This window comes from Megascapheus bottae, chromosome 2, assembly GCF_031878675.1.
Source record: "Megascapheus bottae isolate mThoBot1 chromosome 2, mThoBot2.hap1, whole genome shotgun sequence".
Classification (NCBI taxonomy): domain Eukaryota; kingdom Metazoa; phylum Chordata; class Mammalia; order Rodentia; family Geomyidae; genus Megascapheus; species Megascapheus bottae.
Window position 1 is genome coordinate 92,183,787 of NC_143510.1, and position 22,421 is coordinate 92,206,207.

The 22,421-nt window shown below is 44.1% G+C and overlaps 1 protein-coding gene, 1 non-coding gene and 1 pseudogene across 2 annotated transcripts; 1 reads left to right on the forward strand and 2 right to left on the reverse strand.

The window, feature by feature from the left end:
- Positions 1-48: 48 nt before the first annotated feature.
- Xrcc6 (X-ray repair cross complementing 6) lies at positions 49-21,241 on the forward strand. Its single transcript, XM_090328811.1, has 13 exons — positions 49-152; positions 1,191-1,287; positions 6,773-6,885; positions 8,082-8,220; positions 8,439-8,693; positions 10,316-10,499; positions 11,643-11,829; positions 13,830-13,998; positions 15,682-15,843; positions 17,359-17,488; positions 18,038-18,138; positions 19,267-19,380; positions 20,627-21,241. The coding sequence occupies exons 2-13, from the start codon at positions 1,206-1,208 to the stop codon at positions 20,818-20,820; spliced, it is 1,830 nt and encodes a 609-aa protein (XP_090184937.1). The 5' UTR covers positions 49-152; positions 1,191-1,205; the 3' UTR covers positions 20,821-21,241.
- Positions 4,183-4,846, reverse strand: LOC150067616 (uncharacterized protein C8orf88 pseudogene; annotated as a pseudogene).
- Positions 13,435-13,541, reverse strand: LOC150067617 (U6 spliceosomal RNA). The gene has a single exon (XR_016534693.1). It is a non-coding gene; the product is annotated as a U6 spliceosomal RNA (small nuclear RNA).
- Positions 21,242-22,421: the final 1,180 nt, after the last annotated feature.

Genomic DNA, 22,421 nt, shown 5'->3' on the forward strand with positions numbered 1-22,421 from the left:
TGTGGAGGCTAGTGAGGGGAGTGGGCGGGCCCGGCGAACGCACGTGGCGCGTGATGACGCAGTGGACGTTGATTGGTCGGCCAGAGTGCCGGCCTCCGGGGCAGACTTGTTGCGCGCTCTAGGTGTAAGTGGATTCCTTCTCGGCTGCTGAGGTAGGCTGTTGTTCGTGCGCGGACCCGGGTGGGAGCCTCCCTGCGCTGGTCCACCCAGGGTCGGGTGCCTTCCAGCCTGGCCGCGGGGTAGAGGCCGCCCTGGGTCCCGCTCCTCCCGGCGGCAGCGGCGGGTCGGGCCTGCGAGGCCTGCCCGGGTTCGGGACCTCAGGGAGCGGGTGTGCTGAGCGGTTTGGACCAAGTGGATGGTTCCGCCCGGCCGACGGGTCTCCCCCGACCCGTCCTGCTGGCCCTGGCAGCTGGACTTCGGGGCGGGGCTTTCCTCGCCCGCCCATCAGGGCGCCCGCCCAGAGCCCAGAGCCGAAAGGCCAACTCCACGGACCCAGAGGCTTCATTTGGGATAAAAGCGTGGGGCAGGTGCCAGGTCTCCTTCATGACGCACCTCCCTGCAACTGAGGCAGAGGAGGCGAAGTCAGGGGGAGCAGAAGAGCGGGGCGGGAGAGCACTGGGGACATCACGGCGTCCACAGCGTTTGTGTCCTCCAGAGGCCACAGGTTCAGGGGGAATGAGAGGGGAGGTGACAGAAGGGACAGTTCTACGGCTGGCCCAGGCAAGGAGAGGGCCTTTAAGTGATTTTACAGTCAGCCTTTACCTCTGCACTCCAGCCTGGGAGTTCCCCATAGTCCATGTTCCTCACCAGTTGTCCTGGTTAGAGAAGCCTAAGTGGAGCTGTGGCACCCGTAGCGCAAGCTGTGGACACATACAAACACAAGGCATGATAATAAACCTGGTGCCAGTGGCTCACACCCGAAGTCCTAGCTACTTAGAGGCTAAGACCTGAGGATTGTGATTCAAAGCAAGCCTAGACAGGGAAGTCCGTGAGACCTTTATGTCCAGCGGGCGGGCGTGCACACACACACGTGCACACTGGAAGTGGAGCTCTGGCTCCAAAGTGGTAGAGTACCAAGCTTGGGTGGAAAAGTTAAGCAACAGTTTGACCTTCCCCCCCCACCTCCCCCAAAAAGGAATCTAGAAGTGGATTTCTTTAACCTTTAAATTTGTTACTCATCTTTCATCTAGTGAACAAAATCCAACATGTCAGAGTGGGAGTCTTACTACAAAACTGAGGGCAAGGAGGAGGAAGAAGAGGAAGAGGAAGAAAACCCTGATGCAATTGGTAGGCAATTTTAACCTACTGTAGTACTTTCCTTTGTGAGGATGAACACTCTCAGATCTTGTCTATGATTGAGTTTTGCAGAGTTAGTCTAGGGTCCTTTATTCAGATCCTATTGTAGCCTTTAGGACATTTCTAGCCTTCATTTTTTTTTTTTCTGATTGCACTACTTTTTTGTTTGTTTGTTTCCTCAAAAATTGATATTTTTGAGCTCCAATAAATGATCTTGTCTGTGGTTATCTTTTATGAACTTCAGTGACTCAGGCAGGATCCTTCCTCACCCAAGAAGGTAGTTTTACTCATTCCTGTTCCTCCCTATAAAAATTACTGCAGTAATTGGAGAGTAAGTATTAGCAACACACAGGGTAGTAATTTCATGATAGCCTTCAGATTTGGGAGTATACGTTCAGCAACATGGCAACGCACATGGAAATGAAGGGCACATGTAATCTGTAATCTAAGTGTTAGTTAATGTAACTCTTGGATAGAAAAATTTAAAACTGTGTGTGTGTGTGTGTGTGTGTGTGCGCGTGTGTGCGTGTGCGTGTGTGTGTGCGTGCGCGCGTGCGCGCGTGCATGCACTCATATATGCACAGGCATGCACTAGTTGTTGGTCCTGGATTTTGAACTCAGGGTTTTGTACTTGCTCTACCATTTGAGCCACCCCTCCAGTCTTTTTGTGCATCTTTCAGTCCAACTTGCTAACTATTATGTATGTTTTTGTTTGTGGGCATGAGTAATTATATGTTTTTTTGTTTGTTTGTTTGTTTTTGCCAGTCTTGTGGCTTGAACTCAGGGCCTGAGCACTCACTGTCTTGGGATTTCTCAAGGCTAGCCCTCTATCACTTGAGCCACAGCACCACTTCCAGCTTTTTTTTTTCTCTCTGTATGTGGTACCAAGGAATTGAGCCGGGTCTTCATGCATGCTAGGCAAGCACTCTACCACTAGGCCAAACTCCCAGCCCTATATGTATTTTTTTTTTCTGGCTCAACTCTTTTAATATTTACAAAGCAAAGAACAATAATGGAGTTGTACAATGATTATTTCAACAAGTTACACATGTGTACAAAGGCAAGTAGATAACAAAACAGTCTTTACAGTCTCAATCTGATTAAACACAGTGAGAATGGCTCAAAAGACTGAAACCTAGGTGGTTTTTTTTTTTTTTTTACAAAGTTTTCTTGAAAATGTTGGCTATAACTTTATTTTAAAATAAAATTATACAAGTCTTTTTTTTCAAAAACATAAATTAGAACATCCTAAATATTGTATTAGTTGGTCCACTTCAGTGTCCAACTGAAAAAGCATATGAGGTCTAGGTAGTTTCCAAAATCGTTGTATGGTAGAGTGACTGGAGAGAGCATCCTGTAAGTGCCAAGTGGAACAGCTCTCTAGACCGAACACTGAAATAAACTGGAATTAGACTGAATATTAGAGTTATTCTACCAAATTTAAAACTAGAGTCAAAAGGACTTGAGAATAGGCAAACATAAAAGCAACACAATTTATTCTGTGGTAATCTAATACCCGCTATTATATACCTTTGTGTATTTTTTTGTGAGTGTGTATGTGTGTGCATTTTCACATCTATACATATATACTGAAACCTATGGTATACTAGGAAAATAGTAAGGACAAAACACAAATTATAAAAACAGGATCCTAAATATCTCATTTTAAAATAAGCAATAAATGTATGGTTAATGAAAGGATTTTCTCTCTTATTTTATTTTATTTATTTATTTATTTTGCCAGTCCTGGGCTTGAGCTCAGGGCCTGAGCACTGTCCTTGGACTTTCTCAAGGTTAGAGCTCTACCACTTGAGCCTCAGCACCACTTCCAGCTTTTTTTGTATGTATGTGGTACCAAGGAATCGAACCCGGGTCTTTGCACATGCTAGGCAAGCACTTTAACCACTAGGCTAAACTCCCGGCCCTTTCTCTCTTATTTAAAAAAATCCTTTCTCTGAAGAACAAAGTACTGAAAACCCAAGTACTAAAAGTACTATAAAGTACCAAAAGACTAAGAAGGGAAATCTACCATTGACTAAAAGTGAAATCTGGAAAACTAGCTCCAAAGCCAGTGAAGAAAAAGATACTGGCTTTAGGGGTTCACATTCTGTGAAAGGTAAACTTTCTGCCTACTATGGCCTTGAATGGCTTGCCAGTAGACCCAGGAATCTGAAAGAAGTTGAGACTTATACTTACCTTTCTATCAGCAATTTTTGTTCTTCTGGAAGTAACTTCATTTATTTTAGCTAACAGTAATATCTAGAGTGAAAAATATAGACTTGTATTAAATTCCTAGAAAATAAAAGTTTGAACCCCCTAATTTTTTATTTATATGTTTTTGTTATTAATTATAGAGCCAAAACTTAATGCACCTCAGTTATTTTCAAATGCCAACATTTTCCCTCTTTTGGAACTAAAAATATTTTTTTATTTTGCAATTGTTCAACTTCCACTATTCATATAATCTGATTAGTGATGTAAGTAGCAGTTATTTTCAACTTCAATTTCATTCACTACTCTTGTTTTCCACTCGCCAAATTCTGCTAGTAGTTATGAACCTAAGACGATGTTATTATTTGAAACTTAGAAGCCAATCATGTATTTCAAAGCAAGTTTCTTACAAATTCTTCTGATACTCGTAACTATTGAACATCCTAAATGATTGTGGGCCTCCAGAGTGATCAAAATGATCTGAAGTGATGGTATGAAAACAGTGGGGAAAAAGAACAAAAGCAAGTTTTAAAGCAACAAGAAATTATGTACCAGATATACATCATATCAAATACTTTATATTTGAGAATCTTTACAGCTTACATTTCCATTCCATTATTACAAGTGATGAAAAAGAAAAACTTGCAAGTAGCATGCAAATCATAAATTCACAGTCTTCCCACTTCACTAACCAAATTCCTACTTTCCAGCGTTACTTCCCAATTTTTGCAGGAAACTGCCTGCAAAGCTGAAACTGATTAGAAAATTCTTTATAGTTTAAAATACTTTTCTCATTTTAGGAGAAGCCAAATAGTCAACCATCAAAATTAAAAATAAATTGAATTGTCACAGTCCATTACAATTATTGTTATTAGATCCACTTCATTTGCAGGTGTCCAAAATATAAAATGAATAATTCTTTATCTTCAAATTCATCTGTTCTTAGAATGCTACTTAAAACTTTGGTTATTTTCTGGTTTTTGAAGTACAATGGGATGATCAGGCAAAAAGTCTGGTTTTTTTCTGCAGATGGAAACACTTGAGAGCTTCAACAGGGAATCTCTGCTGTATTTAATTCTCTCTTTTTTAACTGGAAACTGATGTTGCTGTTGTTCATTAAGACCTTGAGAAAAGGCTTGCATTCCATTCGACTTACATCTGCTAACTCCACTTTGTAAACACTGAGTGTTGCATGGATATTCATTTTGAAAGTTGAAAGGAGCACTGGTCCAGGGGGAGAAGTCAGATGACGAACAGGTCTTGCTGGTTGAAGTAGTTTACCAATCAATTTTTTGGTTTCCATTGTCATAAAGACCTTGAGGTTCCATTCGCCTCAAGATCCTGGTGGGCTTCAGGGGGCAGCGTCGTGGTGCTCAGCCCAGACGCGTCGGCCGAGCGCCCCGCTGCCCATCCAGGGAATGGCTTCGGCGGGCGGCGGGTCCTATATGTATTTTTTTTATGCTGTGCATAGGTTGTAGTCATGTGCATGTATGTTTTTCCCTCTTAATTTATTTGGTTTCAAGGAATTGTAGGCATACATAATTTTCTGTTTTGCCTTTCTTGTTATATCTTTCCACCTGAATACCTATGTGTGATTTTTATAACTCGGTTTAAATGTACTACAGCTTATTCATCCTATTTCCTATTGGAAATAGAAAAATAAGCCGGTGAATCGCAGTCAGGGCCAGATACAAGTATCAACACAAGCTCTATCTCAGTGTCTCAAAAATAACTAAATAAGGAGCTTGGGGAATGGCTCACATAGATGGTCATGGCAGAGCACACCTGCCTAACAAGTTTAAGACTTTGATTTTCAGTCCCAGAATACTCCACTACCGCCCCTCAAGATTCAAAACTATAATTGGGAAATTCAGGCCAGAGCATTGTGAATTTGAGACTTAATTTGGATACCTAGTGAAACTTTATAAGAAAAATGAGAGCCAGGCTTGGTGTCTCATGTCTGTAATCTTAGCTATTCAAAAAGTGATTAGGAGAATCAGAATCCTTGTTCAAAGCCACCCTGGGCAAAAGGTTAACAATGTCTCATTTCACCTAATAGGGCATGGTAGCAAGTGCCTGTCAACACACCTATGTGGGAAGCATAAATAGTATCATAGTCCAGTCTACTGGACCCTATCTGAAAAATGCCTAATATAACATGGGCTGGGGACATGGCTCAAGTGGTAGAGCACCTGCCTAGCAAGCATGAGGTCCTGACTTCAAATCCTAATACTGCCTATCCCCCCAAAGGAGGAGGGATGGGATGTAGTTTAGCAGTTGAGTGCTTGTATAGTATATATATATAAAACGCTGCATTCAGTCCTACAAACTTCCAAGGAAAAGGACGGTAACTTGAGGGTGGAGACAGGAGGGGGAAAATGAGAGAAGGAAGGAAGGATGACATTGTCCAAGAAGCATTGTACTCATGATCTGACTTAGGGAACTGTAATCCTTTTGTACAGCTATGTAATAATAATAATAATAAAGACAGATAATAAAATAAAGATAGAGGCTAGAAGTGTAACTCAGTGGTAGGGCAACCCCAGCACCAAAACTCAGTGAGTTAGAGATAAGGCTTCAGTGAGAAAGTGGCTGCTTAGTGTGAGTTAAAAAACCCAGTACTACCCCTCCCCCCAAAAAAATAAAGGAAAGAAAAATTGAAAACTAATATTTAGAGTTGTATACTTGGATGAATTCAGGTATGTATTTTGTTGCTGGGAATTGAGCTCAGTTCCTTGCACCTCCTAAGCACACTACCACTGAGTTATACCCTCTGACAAAAGTATAAAGACAAATTTAAGGAAGTGATTGTCAAAATTCAAGATAGGCTTGCGGTGCTTGTCTGTGCTAGTTCAAGCCCCAGTTGCCTGTCACATGACTTGCAAAACTGAGGAGATAAAAGATTCTCTGCTCAAGGCCAAGTCTGTCAAGATAAGAAAAACAAAGCCAAGGTGAAGTTTAAAGTCTGCTGCAGCAGATACCTGTAACACCCTGATCATCACAGACAAGGAGAAGGCCGAGAAACTCAAGCAGTCCCTGCCTGCCTCCAGGTTTGGCGATGAAGGAGTTAAAATGAACCAGACACAGATTGGAACTGTACATTAAAATCTGGAAAAGTCAAAAAGAAAAGAGTCAGGATAGACAAAGGCATTGTAGTGCAGAGGGAATATAGGAAGGACTTCCAGGATGGTTGGCAAGACTGAATTTTCTGACATTGGTGGTGGTTTTAAATGTGTTTATCACCTTTCTATTTCTTTCCCCATAGGAGAATATCAATATTCTGGAAGAGACAGTTTGATTTTTTTGGTAGATGCCTCCAGGGCCATGTTTGAGTCTAACAGCACAAGCGAGTTGACTCCTTTTGATATGAGCATCCAAGTAAGACTTTTTATTTATTTAAAAAACAAATGTAGGGGCCAGGTGCTGGGGACTGATTCCTGTAATACCAGACACTCAGAAGGCTGAGATCTAAGGATGGTGGTTTGAAGCCAGCCCAGGCAGAACAATCCCTGTGAGGCTCCTTTTTTGGGGGGAGGAAGGGAGGGCCAGTCATGGGGCTTGAACTCTGGGCCTGGGCTCTGTCCTTGAGAACTTCAGCTCAAGGTTTGAGTTCTGCCACTTGTGAGACTCTGATCTCCAATAAACCACTCAAAAATTGGAAGTGAAACTCTGGCTTCACTTGGGATGGTGATGCATTCCTACAGTGGCAGCACTCAGTACTCCTGCCCCAGGCTCCCAGCACTGACATACAGTTGCTGTCCCACACCTGGCTCAAATGCACGGATGTTTGTTTGTTTTGCCAGTCCTGGGGTTTGAACTCAGACCCTGAGCACTGTCCTTGAACTTCCTCAAGACTAGAGTTCTACCACATGTAGCACAGTGGCACTTCTGACTTTTTCTTTTTTCTTTTGGTTGAACGTCTGGGTGTTGTCCCTGAGCTCTTCAGCTCAAGGCTACCCCTTAAGCCACAGCACCACTTCCTTACTTCTGACTTTTTCTATGCATGTGGTACCAAGGAGGAATGGAACCTGGGTTTTCATGCATGCTAGGCCAGCACTCTATACCACTAGGCCAAACTCCAAGCCCCTCAAATGCATGTTTTTGAGTCTCTGCTTTCTTACCTCAACTTCTGTTAAATATAGATTGCCCTTTGTATTGTATTACAGATATCTATCTTTATATAGATAGATGTTTATATTTATATTTTATTGAATTGTATTTATAATATACAAATGCTTATATAAATATATTTGTATAATTTATACTATTTAATATGCAGTTTATAATTTGTAATGAAATATATGTAAATACATCTATAAATATATCTGTATTATATATTCTCTCTCTCTCTCTCTCTCTCTCTCTTTCTTTCTCTCTCTCTCTCTCTCTCTCTCTTTTCTTCTTCTCTCCCTCTTCCCCTCCCGATTATACCCTGATCCTGGAGTTTTCTGAAGACAGAGGTCATGTCCTATCCTAGGGCCATGTGTAAACTCAGCTGCTTTGTATTGAGCACATACTAGTCACCTATGGAACTGTAAAGCTATGTAAATACTCTTTTGCTTTTTATTTTGCAGTGTATTTTGAGTGTATACACCAATAAGATCATAAGCAGTAATCGTGATCTCTTGGCAGTGGTGTTCTATGGCACAGAAAAAGACAAAAATTCAGTGAATTTCAAAAATATTTATGTCTTACAAGAATTGGATAATCCAGGTCAGTAATATTTTAAAAATCACGTCTCCAAGAATGTCACTACCCTGAACAAAGAGGGCTATGGATGAGGAATCTGCCTTCCTGTTGTCTAGGCGTGTGTTTTCCTGCATGTGTAAATATTCAGTGACTTAGCAGAAAGGGCCCTCTGTTAGCCTGTGCGGAAGATGGACTGATACTCTTCTGGTTTCTCTGCCCATTTGACTTCTGCCTCTGATCAGGTGCTAAGCGAGTGCTAGAGCTTGACCGCTTTAAGGGACAACAGGGAAAAACCCATTTCCAAGAGCTGATTGGCCATGGATCTGACTACTCGCTGAGTGAAGTGCTGTGGGTCTGTGCCAACCTCTTTAGTGACGTCCAGGTCAAGATGAGCCACAAGAGGATCATGCTGTTCACCAATGAAGACGACCCGCATGGCAGTGACAGTGCCAAAGCCAGCCGGGCCCGGACCAAAGCTGGTGATCTCCGTGACACAGGTGGCCATTTTCCTTGTTCTTTTTATATCTTGGTCGCTTGTGTCAAGTGTTGCTTCTCATTATCCAGAGTCAAATGAAAGAATCACGTGTGCTGAGTGCTGGTGGCTCATGCCTGTACATCCTGGCTCCTCAGCAGGCTGAAATCTGAGGATTGCAGTTCAGAGCCAGTCTGGGCAGGAAAGTGTGAGATTCTTACCTTCAGTTAACCATCAGAAAACCAGTAGCACTGTGGTTCTAAGTGGGGTAGCACTAGCCTTGAGCAAAAAGCTCAGGGACAGTTCTCAAGCCCTTTGACTGACAGAACAAAGAAGAAAACATGAAGGAAGCAAAACTCTGTGGCTCTGATGGTAGAGTACCAGGCTTGAGTGCAGAAGCTAAGGGACAGTGCCCAGTATTACACACACACATGGACAGATTGGGCTAGGCTGGGCACTGGTGATTTATGCCTTTAATCTAGCTACTCAGGAGGCTGAGATCTGAGGATCATGTTTCAAACTCAGCCTAGACAAGAAAGTCTTGATCTCCAATTGATCAGCAAAAAGCTTGAAGTTAAGCTGTAGTGTAAGTGGTAGAGGGCTAGTATTGAGTGAGAAAGCTAAGGGACAGTGTCTAGGCACTGAGTTCAAGCCCTAGTACTAGCAGAGAAAAAAAAAGAATAAAGTGAAGTTGGCGGGGTGGGGAGGGCGGGGAGATTTGATCTATTGACATTAACACTGACAGTGGCTTTATTAGCCAGAGCGATAGCTCACACCTGTAATCCTAGCTACTCAGAAGGCTGAGATCTAAGGATTGCAGTTCAAAGCCAGCCTGGGAACTAAAAAGTTCCTGAGACTTTTTTTTTTTTTTTGCCAGTCCTGGGCTTGGGCTCAGGGCCTGAGCACTGTCCTTGGGTTTTCTCAAGGCTAGAGTTCTACCACTTGAGCCACAGCACCACTTCTCACTTTTTTCTATGTATTTGGTATCAAGGAATCAAACCCAGCCTTTGTGCATGCTAGGCAAGTACTCTACCACTAGGCCAAACTCCCAGCCTGTCCCTGAGACTCTTATCTCCAATTAATCACCAGAAAACCAGAAGTGGCACTATAGCTCAAGGAGTAGGTAGCCTTGAGCTGAAGAGCTCAGGGTCAATGCCCAGGCCCAGAGTTCAAGTCCCAGGACCAGCATACATATACATACGGTGCGTATTTGTTTAACTGAGAAACAAATTTCTTGCTGGGTGTGGTAGTTTACACCTATAATCCTAGCTACCAGTATCTGAGGATGATGGTTCAAAGCCAGCCAGAGCATGAAAATGAGACTCATATCTCTCATTAACCACCACAAAACTGAAGAGACGCTGTGGCTTATATAGTAGAATGCTAGCCTTGAGCTGAAGAGCTAAGGAACAGCACCCAGGCCCAGAGTTCAAGCCCCAGGACTTGACCCCCCATGCTCCTCCCAAAAAAAGCAACAAAAAAACTTGAGTAGTGCCATATGCTTGCAATTCCAGTAACTTGGGAGGCTGGGGTAGGAGGAGCAATCAAGCTTAGGCATTCAGGGCAAGCCTGGACCAACACAGTGAGACACCATGTCATATTCAGACGATGCGTCCCTCCCTCACTTTTTGCCTCTCCTTATTCTAGGTATCTTTCTTGACTTGATGCACCTGAAGAAACCAGGAGGCTTTGACATATCCTTGTTCTACAGAGATATCATCAGCATAGCGGAGGACGAGGATCTTGGGGTTCACTTTGAGGAGTCGAGCAAACTGGACGATCTCTTGAGGAAGGTTCGTGCCAAGGAGACCAAGAAGCGTGTGCTCTCCAGGTATGTACTGAGCCTGGATCAGCCGCCCCGGAGTCGAGGTCACCTACCTAATCCCAAACATGCCTTGCTTTGCCTTCCCTGGGCTGCCCTGACCTCGCTGGCCTCCTCCAGGATACCTACTGTTTCTCAGGATCCCAGCTATTGCAAAAGCTGGTGAGGCGTTTCTCTAGAGTCACATGGCCTCCAATTGCCTTGGGGTCTAGTGCATTGTTTACTGTTGTTTTCTCTGTGTGGGGTAACAATACCTGCCTCATACCAGCTTATTGTGAGGAATAAATGAAAAAAATATTAAAAAGTATCAAAACTTAATAAATTTTAGTTATAATCGTTGTTAAAATTGTATCATTCTGGGGCCGGGAGTTTGGCCTAGTGGTAGAGTGCTTGCCTAGCATGCATAAAGACCCAGGTTCGATTCCTCGGCACCACATACATAGAAAAAAAGCCGGAAGTGTTGCTGAAGCTCAAGTGGTAGAGCTCTAGCCTTGAGAAAGTCCAAGGACAGTGCTCAGGCTCTGAGCTCAAGCCCAGGACTGGCAAAAAAAAAAAAGAAAGAAAAAAAATTGTATCATCCTCTGTGGCCTGCCAGTAGCTCAGTCCTGCAGTCCTAACTACTCAACAAGCTGGCTGAGAATTGAGGTTCAGAGCCAGTCTAGGCAGAGAAGTCTATGAGACTCTTTTCTGAAAAATTAACCACTTAAACGTCCAGATACAGTACAGTTATGGCTCTAGTGGCAGAACACCAGCCTGGAGCAAAAGGCTAAGGGACAACACTTAAACACTGAGTTTAAGACCCTCCCCCCCACCCAGTACTAGCACACACACAAAACTGTCTTGACCAGGTTTTTACCCCACAGGAACCAGAATGTTAGATTATTCCTTTTTTTTTCTTTTCTTTTCTAGGGTGGGTGGAAGTGTCTTCCTCTATACTAGTGCTAGCTGGCTTTGAACACCCAATTCTGTCTTAATCTCCTGCGTGCTAGGATTGCAGTCAGACACCACAAGGCTTGGCTGCATTCTGTTTATATTCTAAGAGCTTCCTTAGCACAAAGTGAAACTGGGTGCTATGAAGGAGTCTGATGAGGGAAAGAAAAGAAAAGAAAAAAAAAATATATTTTTATTCTATACTTTTGTCTTCTCCCCCAGGTTAAAGTTCAAGCTCAGTAAAGATATAGTTCTCACAGTGGGCATATATAACTTGGTCCAGAAGGCTACCAAGCCTTTTCCAGTGAGGCTCTATCGGGAAACAAATGAACCACTGAAAACCAAATCCAGAGTATTCAATGTGAATACAGGCAGCTTGCTCCTGCCCAGTGACACCAAGAGATCTCAGGTAGGTAGACGTCGCCTGTGGTAGAATGTTCTCGCAAGCAATGGCAGGAGTAGACACATTAATATTCCTTCTGCCTGACACAGAGTGATTTCTTTTTGGAGCTGTGGCTTCTGGGCAAGTGCTACCCTGAGGTACAGAGTTAGGGCCAGCGTTGGGAGGAGCTGAGGCATTCATTCTCAGTCCTTGCTTGAGCAGTGGCAGAGGTGCTTGCTAGTTAGCCAGGATACGTTGAGATCTAAAGTGGGGAGAATTTCACTTTGTTAACCAAGCCTAATTTTTCCTGTGCTTTAAAATAATACATATCTGCTCTTTCTAACCTGAAGGACAGAAGTTAGGACATTATCCTTCTTCTTCCTCTCACTTCATTTCCATCCAGAGAAAAATTTGAGTTGAAATTAAAATCAAAGGAGTCATCTTTTTAAATTGTGTGACATGTGGAAGAGATTTTTATTTCACTGCAGGACCTAAAGGGATGACTGAAATTCAATATTATTTTGGTTCAACCCCTGAGATTTTTTCTTTTCTTTTTTTTTTTTTTGCCAGTCCTGGGCTTGAGCTCAGGGCCTGAGCACTGTCCTTGGACTTTCTCAAGGCTAGAGCTCTACCACTTGAGCCTTAGCACCACTTCCGGCTTTTTTCTATGTATATGGTACCGAGGAATCGAACCTGGGTCTTTATGCATGCTAGGCAAGCACTTTAACCACTAGGCCAATCTCCTGGCCTCTTTTTTTTTTTGAACACAGATCTCAACCAGAGAATCTTGCCCTACTTTTCTGGAAGACAAGCTAAGAAATGTCCTGTTTCATTTTGGAAGTAACTAGTTTTTTTGTGTCTGTTTATTTACATTGAGCTTTTGTCCTTTTTTTTTTTCTTTTTTCACTTGAGGCTAGTGTTCTACCACTTGGGTTACAGTTCCACTTCTGGGGTTTTTGGTAGTTAATTGGAGGTGGGAGTCTCATGGACTTTCCTGCCCAGCTGGCTTCCCACTTATTCAACAGATCTCAGTCTCCTGACTAGCTAGGATTAAAGGTGTGAGCCACCAGTTCCCAGCCCCTGAATTTATCCCTTTTTTTTTGAACTCTGGGCCTGGGTGCTGTCCCTGAGCTCTTTAGCTCAAGGCTAGGGCTCTACCCCTTGAGCCATAGCACATACCTGATCTGGCTTTGAATCACAGATCATCAGATCTCAGCGTTCTGAGTAGCTAGGATTATAGGTGAGAGCCGCTAGCTCCCGTGGCTGAATTTATATCTTGATCCTAAGAAAAGCTTGGGGGCTTAAATTATTATTTTTTTTTAGTTATTATAAAGGTGATATGCAAAGGGGTTACAGGTACATAAGTCACGTATAGATACATTTCTGCCCCTCCCCTTTTCTCCCCACTTTTCCCTCACATCCCCACCCTTAATTGTGTAGTTGATCTTCAACATAATGTTTAGTGAGTATCACTGGTTTAAGGTTTAAGGACCCAGGTCTGGTTCTTGTTGGCTTTGTTTCTATATCAGGGCTCTTTTTCTTTTCCTTTCTTTTCTTTTTGTGCTGGTCTTGAGGCTTGAGCTCAGGGCTGGGCACTGTCCCTGAGCTTTCTTGCTCAAGGCTAGTACCCTACCACTTGTGCCACAGTTCACGAATTCGCGTGGCATCCTTGCTCAGGGGCCATGCTAATCTTCTCGGTATTGTTCCAATTTTAGTATATGTGCTGCCAAAGCGAGTACCTCCTTTGTTATTTTTTTGAGATGCAATCTGACTACGTAGCCCAGGCTGGCCACGAGCTTAACGCCCTCCTGCATTTGGCATGGCTCCCACACGCAGCTTAGATAGTAGGTGTAAATACATGGCAGTCTTTCAAAATACATGTTTTTCCTCTTTTGGAGGAGGAGGCGGCCCTTGGTGAGCCATCTTCCTGCTCCTTAGAGAGAGCTGGTTTTAACTTGCTATCATCTGTGGACACCATTTCTCCTTTCCACGGAGCTTTTCCACGGCCCTTATTGTTCCCTTCCTAGATCTATGGGAGTCGACCCATCATCCTAGAAAAAGAGGAAACTGAAGACCTGAAGCGGTTTGAGGACCCAGGTTTGGTTCTTGTTGGCTTCAAGCCCTTGGCAGTGCTGAAGAAGCACCACTACCTGAGGCCCTCCCTATTTGTGTACCCTGAGGAGTCCCTGGTACACGGTAAGTGGCATAGAGCCAGGGTGGATGAAGGACTCTGACACGAGACGTGAACTATGGTTCTTATGGGTCCTGCCTAGACATAGTACGGGAGATGCTAATGGGTGCTTATGGTGTTTCAGGCTCAACTTTTGTTAATGTGGGGTGAAACCAAGTTGGAGATCTCTTCAGGACCCTTACTATGCTTATATAATGACATGAAAATGAAAATCTATAGCTGGGCACTGACGGCTTATGCCTGTAATCGTACCTACTCAGGAGGCTGGATCTCTGAAGATCATGGTTCAAAGCCAGCCTGGACAGAAAAGTTCCCGTTAACCTCCAACTAACCACTCAAAAGCTGAAAGTGGTGCAGCGGCTCAAATTATAGAGTGCTAGCCTTAAGCACAAAAAGGCTCATGGACAGTGCCTAGGCCCTGAGGTCAAGCCCCACAACTGACAAAAGAAAAGAAAATGAAAATCCAGGAGAAGGTGTGGACTTCAGGAATCTTAAGACTTTTCCTAGTGGGTTGTAGGTGGCACATACCTGTAGTCCTAGCTCCTCAGGAAGGTGAGATCTGAGGGTCACTCTTCAGTGCTAGCCAGGCAGGAAAATCCATGAAACTCCTACCTCTAATCAGCAAAAAGATGGAAGTGAAGGTGTCACTCAAGTGGTAGAGTGCCAGCTTTCGACAAAAAGCTAAGAGACAGTATCTGTGCCCTGAGTTTAAGCCCTACTGCTGCTCCCCCCAAAACAAAACAGAACAAAAAAAAAGAAAAAAACCCAAACCAACCTTTCTTGTGGAACTGAGGCATTAGATAATAGTTTAAAAACAAAAATAAACAAAACTAGAACTGCCCAGTTTTTTCTCAAGTTTTGGCAAAAATGCTGATGTGAGCTCTGTTGTTATGTGTGTTTTTACTGATCACTGGAGCCATACCCCTCTCTTCACCCCCAGTTTTATCTTAGGGCTTAGGGTTCATGCCGTCAGCCCAGTGTCATTAAGTGAATTGACATTAATAATTAGAACTAAGGGGTTGGGAGTTTGGCCTAATGGTAGAGTGCTTGCCTAGCATGCGTGAAGACCCTGGTTTGATTCCTTGGTACCACATATATAGAAAAAAGCCAGAAGTGGTGCTGTGGCTCAAGTGAAAACCCAACAGTGTTCAGGCCCTGAGTTCAAGCACCAAGACTGGCAAAAAAATAAAAAATTAGAACTTAAAGGAGTACTACTTTGAGCTTTTCTTTCTCCTCCTTTTTTTTTGGCTATACCTATACCCATGTATCCATGTATTATAGCTGTAAGTATTCAAGAAGGGTATAGTGGTTCATGCCTGTAATCCTAGCTTCTTGGAAGGCAGAAATAGGAAACTATAGTTTATCCTGCACAAATAGTTTTGGGTACCCTATGTCCAAGAACAAGCTGGACATGTTGGTTCACACTGGTAATATTGTCTATGTGGGGGGCAAAGGTAGGAAAATGGCAGTCTAAGGCTGGCCTGGGCAAAAGTGTGAGACCCTATCTTAAAAATGAATCCGAAAGAATCAGAGGCTGTGACTCGTGCTAAACTTAGTGAGACCCCACGTTCAAACCTTAGTACTACCAAGGAGAGAAAACGAAGAGAAACTGTATGTAGGGTTATCTAATGGTCTAAGGAGGAGAGAATAACTCTGGGATGTTAATCACTGAGACGTTTGTTTTTTAGGGAGCTCCACCCTGTTTAATGCTTTGTTCATCAAGTGTCTGGCAAGAAAGGTCATAGCAGTATGTAGGTACACAGCCTACAGAAACAGTTCCCCTAATTTTGTGGCATTGGTGCCACAAGAAGAGGAGCTAGATGACCAGAAAATTCAGGTGACTCCTCCAGGTACGTGGCTTATTTTTGGAGATGAGGTCTTGCTTTCTAGATCAGTTGGCCACAAAGTTGTGATATTCCTGCTTCAGCTTCCCAAGTGTTGGGTTAAGGGCTGGGCTGCCATGTCCAGCTTTGCCTTTGTTTTATGCTCAGATGTCTGAAAGCTGTCTTTGTTTCAGACTTATCTTTGCCACTTGTTAGTTGACCAGCTTGGACAAATAGCAATTCTGTGAATAATCTTTATCCACCGAGATGGGAATTCTGGAATATCATCTCCAGGTTACCTCGCTTTTGAGATAAGTTAATAAAGTGCTTGTGCCCCGTCTCTAGGCTATTGAAAATTAACATAAGGATATCTTTTAGGCTGGGCATGGTGGCTCACCCCTGTAATCCTGGCTACTTAGGAGGCTGAGATCTGAGGACTGCAGTTCAAGGCCAACCTGGAAAGGAAAGTCTGTGAGATGCTTATCTCTAACCACCAAAATGCCAGAAGTAGAGCTGTGGCTCAAAGTATTAGAGCACTAGCCTTGAGCAAAAAAGCTTAGGGACAGCGTCCCAATCCTGAGTTCAAGCCCCAACACTGACTGACTAAACAATTGTATCATATATATATATATATTTCTATATATACATATATACATATGTATATATATATATATGTATACATACGCTTGCTTTTTTTTTTTTTTTTTTGGTGGGTTGTGAGGCTTAAACTCTGAGCCTGGGCATTATCTCTGAGCTCAAGGCTATTGCCCTACCGTTGAAGCCACAGTGCCACTTCCCATTTTCTTGTAGTTAATTGGAAATAAGAGTCTCATGGCCTTTAGTACATTAGTGCCCAGGCTGGCTTTGAACCAGTATCCTCAGATCTCAGCCCCCTGAGTAGCTAGGATTACAGGCATGAGCCACTGCGCCCGGCTCGAGGTGTATTTTTAACCTGGTTATCAGTGCTTACAAACAACTCAGTCGCTGAACACTTATTCCTCAGCTGTGCCTTGCCTGTGACGCTTCTATGCTGCTTGGGCTGAGACCATCCCCAGTCAGCTGCTCTCAGGCTATATGAGGTGCTATAGGAAGGCTGGGGGACAAAGGAGAGGTAAGGGCATGGTCCCTCCTCACTCAGCCATTTCAGCTGCCAACAAGGATTTGTCCCTGGTGGGGGTCATTGATTGTGGTGTGTCAATTTTCCACTCCTAAAACCAGCCAATCATTGGTCCTAGATCTGTCTGGAAGCTCTTACTTCTTTCCATTTCAATATGTGCTGGAGAGTGGGAGAAAGGGGGATATCAAAAGTCAGAGGAGCTGGACCTACGGGGAGTGCAGCTGCCATGAGGGGGCCCACGCTGGACAGGACCAGTCAGTACAGTTCCAGCCTTGCTGTCGGGTGTCAGCTAGTGCTAGAGACAGACATGCAGGCCCCCGCCCCAGCCCAGTACCATAGGATGTGGAGGGGTGGATTTGAAGCTGAGAAGCAAACCTTTGTGATGCTTGAAATAAAATTTCAGAAAATGTCTTTCCCTGCTTCAGGCTTCCAGCTTGTCTTCCTCCCCTATGCTGATGATAAGCGCAAGGTACCCCTCACTGAGAAGGTCATGGCCAACCCAGACCAGATCGACAAGATGAAGGCGATTGTTCAGAAGCTCCGCTTCAAATACAGGTGGAGCACTGGATCCCTCTTGGGCCCCCCCTTTTTTTTTTTGTAGTCCTGGGCTTGAGCTCAGGGCTTAAACACTATCCTTGGACTTTCTCAAGGCTAGAGCTCTACCACTTGAGCCTCAGCACCACTTTTGGCTTTTTTTCCATGTTTGTGGTACTGAGGAATCGAACCTGGGTCTTTGTGTAAGCTAGGTACACTAGACCAAACTCCCGGCCTCTTGGGCTTTTTCCTAGAACTGCCTTGCAAGCTGAGTCTGATTAGAGGTACAGAGTAAAACATAGACTGGGAAGAAAGTGTGATAGAGGCTGGGTATGGGGACGTGATCCCCTAATCCTAGCTTTCAGGAGTGGGGAACTGAGGCCAGCCTTCTTGGGTTACATAGTGAGTTATTGTCTTAAACAGACTTGAGTTGTGACAAGATTGCCAACTATCTTACTTAGGATCTTTTTTCTCAGCTTATCTTGGACCTTTGACATTTCAGCTGGATATATTTAATGTTGTCATGTAATGGTTAATGTCCCTACATTTGGATTAATTGTTTCATAACAGAAGTGACAGCTTTGAGAACCCAGTTCTACAGCAGCATTTCCGGAACCTTGAGGCTCTGGCTTTGGACATGATGGAGCCTGAGGCAATAGTCGACCTAACAAGTAAGAAAGTTGAGCCAAGTCCAGACAGTTTCTTTTAGTTTTCCTTTTTGATGCTGGGGATGAAACCTACCCCTTTATATATCAAAGCAAGAGTTCTACTACTAAGCTTTGTCCCCAATCAGAGAATTTGTTTTTTAGTGGGGGTCAGTGGTGGGACTTGAACTCTGGGCCTGGGTACTGTCCTTGAGCTCCTCAGCTCAAGGCTAGTGCTCTACTTTAAGCCACAGCACCACTTCCAGTTTTTCTGATGGTTAATTGGAGATAAGAGTCTCAGGGACTTTAGTGCCCAGGTTGGCTTTGAACCGTGATCCTCCGATCTCAGCCTCCTGAGTAGCTTGGATTACAGGCGTGGGCCACCGTACCAGCTGAAATTCTTTTTTGTTATTGTTATTGGTCTTGAGGCTTTAATTTATGGCCTTGGCATTGTCCCTGAGCTCTTTTGCTCAAGGCTAAAGCTCCACTACTTTAAGCCATAGCATCATTTCTTGTTTTCTGGTGGTTAATTGGAAATCAGAATCTCACACTTTTCTGCCTGAGTTGGCTTTAAACAACGATCCTCAGATCTCAGCCTCCTGAGTTGCTAGGATTGCGGGTGTTAACCACTGGCACACAGCTTGAGAAATTCTCTCCTCCCCCTGCCCCCCTTTCTTTGCCAGTATGGCAGCTTGGGGACTTGTGCTTGCTCAGCATGCAGAAACACTGTATCTGCAATGAACATATAGCCTTGGAGGGTAGGGATCATTATTCCCTAAAAGATACAGTATCATATCTATTTCTATAGTATCCCTGTTGTATATTGGGTATAAGTAACAATCTAGAGGTGATTTACAGTATGGGAGAGGAGGTATAGAGAGAGGTTAGATGCAAGTGCTTTGCTAGTTTCAAGAAGGAGCTTCAGTGAGGATGATTTTGGTATGCTGGGGCCCCAGGAGCAACCTCACAGACCCAGGGATGGCTGTACCTGGGAGATGCTGGAAGGATGTTACTGAATGATTTCTGATGAGCAGGTCAGCTGCCTTCTAGCAGGCCCTTCTCCTGACCTCCTCACTGCAGCTCCTGCTTCCCATAGGACAACTCCAGCCTTGCCTGCCACTTACCTGGCCACTCTTATATGTTTGGATTTTCTAGTGCCCAAGGTGGAAGCAATGAATGAAAGACTTGGCTCTCTGGTAGATGAGTTTAAAGAACTTGTCTATCCACCAGACTACAATCCAGAGGGAAAAGTGAACAAGCGAAGACGAGGTGAGCTTGGAGAACCCTGGGCTCTCATACAAAGTGGCTCAAGGCTGTAATTGCCACAATTTCGGGGTCAAAGCCAACATAGGCCTAACAAATGGGTGATACCACATCTCAATCAATGGCCAAGTGTGGTAACATGCATCTGTCACCCCAGCAGTAAGCAAGCACAGTGGTATGTCCTTGTTACTCTGAGTAACACAAGCAGGAGGACTACAGCCCAAGCTGGCCCAAGCATAACGTAAGACCCAACGTTGAAAATGATGAAGATGAAAAGGGGCTGTAGGCATAGCTCAAGTGGTAGAGTAGTTGCTGTAGTGGGCCTGGGGCTGCTGTCTTGAGCCACTTCAGGTTTTCTGGTGGTTACTTGGAGATAAGTGTCTCTAGGAACTTTAGTGCCAGGGCTGGCTTTGAACCTTGATTCTCAGCCTCCTGAGTAGCTAGGATTACAGGTGTGAGCCACTGTGTCCTACTTGGATGTTTATTTTTTGTGCCAGTACTGGGGCTTGAACTCAGAGCCTTGCTTTTCCATTGACTGATATTCTACTACTCCAGCCACACCTCCACTTTAAGATTTTTGGTGATTATGGAGGTAAGAGTTGCCCAAGCCAACTTTGAACCATGATCCTCAAAGCCTCCTGAGTAGGATTACAGGCGTGAGCCCTCAGCACCTGTGAAGACATGTCTTCTCCACAGGCCCTAGGCATTGCATTTATACAGAAAATTGTCAACCACAGCTCAGCACGCCTATGGCTATTGGTCCTCTTTCCTTCCTTTCCTTCCTTTCCCTTCCCTTCCCTTCCTTTCCCTTCCCTTCCCTTCCCTTTCCTTTCCTTTCCTTTCCCTTCCTTCCTTCCTTCCTTCCTTCCTTCCTTCCTTCCTTTCCTTCCTTCCTTCCTTCCTTCCTTCCTTCCTTCCTTCCTTCCTTCCTTCTCTCTCTCTCTCTCTTTCTCTCTCTCTCTCTCTCTCTCTCTCTCTCCTCTCTCTTTTTATTTTTTTCTCTCCTCCTTTTTTCCTTTTTTCTGCCAGTCCCAGGGCTTAAACTGGGCTTGAGCACTGTCCTTGGGTTTTTCTCAAGGCCAAAGCTCTACCACTTGAGCCACAGTGCCACTTCTGACTTTTTCTATGTATGTGGTACTGAGGAATGGAACCCAGGTCTCCGTGCATGCTAGGCAAGCACTCTACCACTAGGCTAAACTCCTGGCTTCACTGGTCTTATTTCCAGTCATTCCTTTCTGCTCTTTCTCCTCAGATGATGAAGCTTCTATGAGCAAAAGGTTCAAGGTAGAGTTATCTGAGGAAATGCTGAAGGACCACGTGGTCAAGGGCACACTGCACAAACTCAATGTGGCCACGTTGAAGGAGGCATGCAGGGTGTACGGGCTGAAGTGTGAGCTGAAGAAGCAGAAGCTACTGGACGCCCTCACCAAGCACTTCCAAGACTGACCCAAGGCCGCACAGCCGGCCCGCTTCCTGCACCACAGGCTGCTGGATTTGTGTGTTTTGATTGTCCTGGGGGCTTGATCTAAGGGCCTGGCAACCGTCTCAGCTTCTTTTGCTCAAAACTGAGTCATAGCTCCCACTTTAGCTTTTATTTTTTCCTTTTTCCTTTTAGTAGTTTATTGGAAATAAGAGTTGTACAGATTTTCCTGCCTGGGCTTTGCAACATAATCCTTAGATCTCAGCTTTTTAAGTAGGATTACAGGTGTGAGCCACTGGTACAAGTGTCTCCTGAGCTGCAAAGAGTTGCCTGAGAGAAGCCCAAGGGACTTTACATTTCTGCAATCTGCTGATGTAAGGCAGTGCCGCCCTGCTTTACTGTGCCTTACTGTGCTATGTGAATAAAGAAGCCTAACTTTGTACTGAATACTGTTAAATAAGAAAGGTGTGTGTGCCTCATATCCAAACGTCACTTGATATACTCTTTTCTTCCACTGGAAACTCATTATCACAGTGAAAACAATGTAGTTGGAGAGTAGCTAGCTAGGATTATAGACGTGAGCCACCCAGTGCCCGTTAGTAGAGTACCTGAGTTCAAACTCAACCCTAATAGATAATAAAAAAGGAAATAATCCTTCCACTTAGAAGAGCTGAGTACTCATTCACCCTTTGAAGAATAAATGCATGATTGAAACCTCTGTTCTAGATCAATCCACAGAGAGATTACCGTGATAGTCACAGCCATTTATAAGAGCAAGAGAGTGCCATCACTGTGTTCCTGGTTGAACACCAGGGAGTTCTGGGCTGTAAGAAGGGGCCTTTCTGGCATTCCAGTCTGGTTGGCTTGTTGTCGGTCATGGGGCTTAAACTCAAGAGTTTGGGGTACTGTCCATCTTCTTTGCTGGTGGTTAATGGACTGGTCTGGGCTTGAACTGCAATTCTCATATTTTTTTAGTCTCCTGAGTAGCATTATAGGCACAAGAGCCGCCAATGCCCAGTTCAATGTAGCTTTTGTTTTGTGGCTTTGGAATGACTTCACCCAACTGTAGGTATGCTTTCTCCTGTTCTAATTGCAAAATAGGGAAGATTAGAAGAATAGAATAGTGGTAGAGCGCTTGCTAGCATGCATGAAGCTCTGGGTTCAATTCCTTGGTACCACACACACAGAAAAAGCCAGAAGTGGTACTGTGGCTCAAGTGGAAGAGCACTAACCATAAGAAAGCCCAAGAATAAGCCGAGCAAGGTAGCTCACTCCTATAATCCTAGCTACTCAGGAGGCTGAGATCTGAGAATTTCAGTTCCAGCCAGGGCACTAAAGTCAGTGAGACTTTTTATCCTCAATTAGCCACTAGAAAACCAGAAGTGGCTCTGTGGTAGAGCCCTAGCTTTGAGCTAAAGAGCTCAAGGACAGTGCCCCAGGCTAGGAGTTCAAGCCTCACAACCGACGAAAAAAAAAGCCACTGAGGTTTGCGAGAAATACACGTGTTTCTTTGTAAACTAATGTTTGCTTCTTTAGCAAAAATTAAAGACAAACTTCATGCATAATTCAGTGCCGCAATGATGCGTCAATCTGCCAGGTACGCTGTCCAAGACCTGGCGAGAGACGT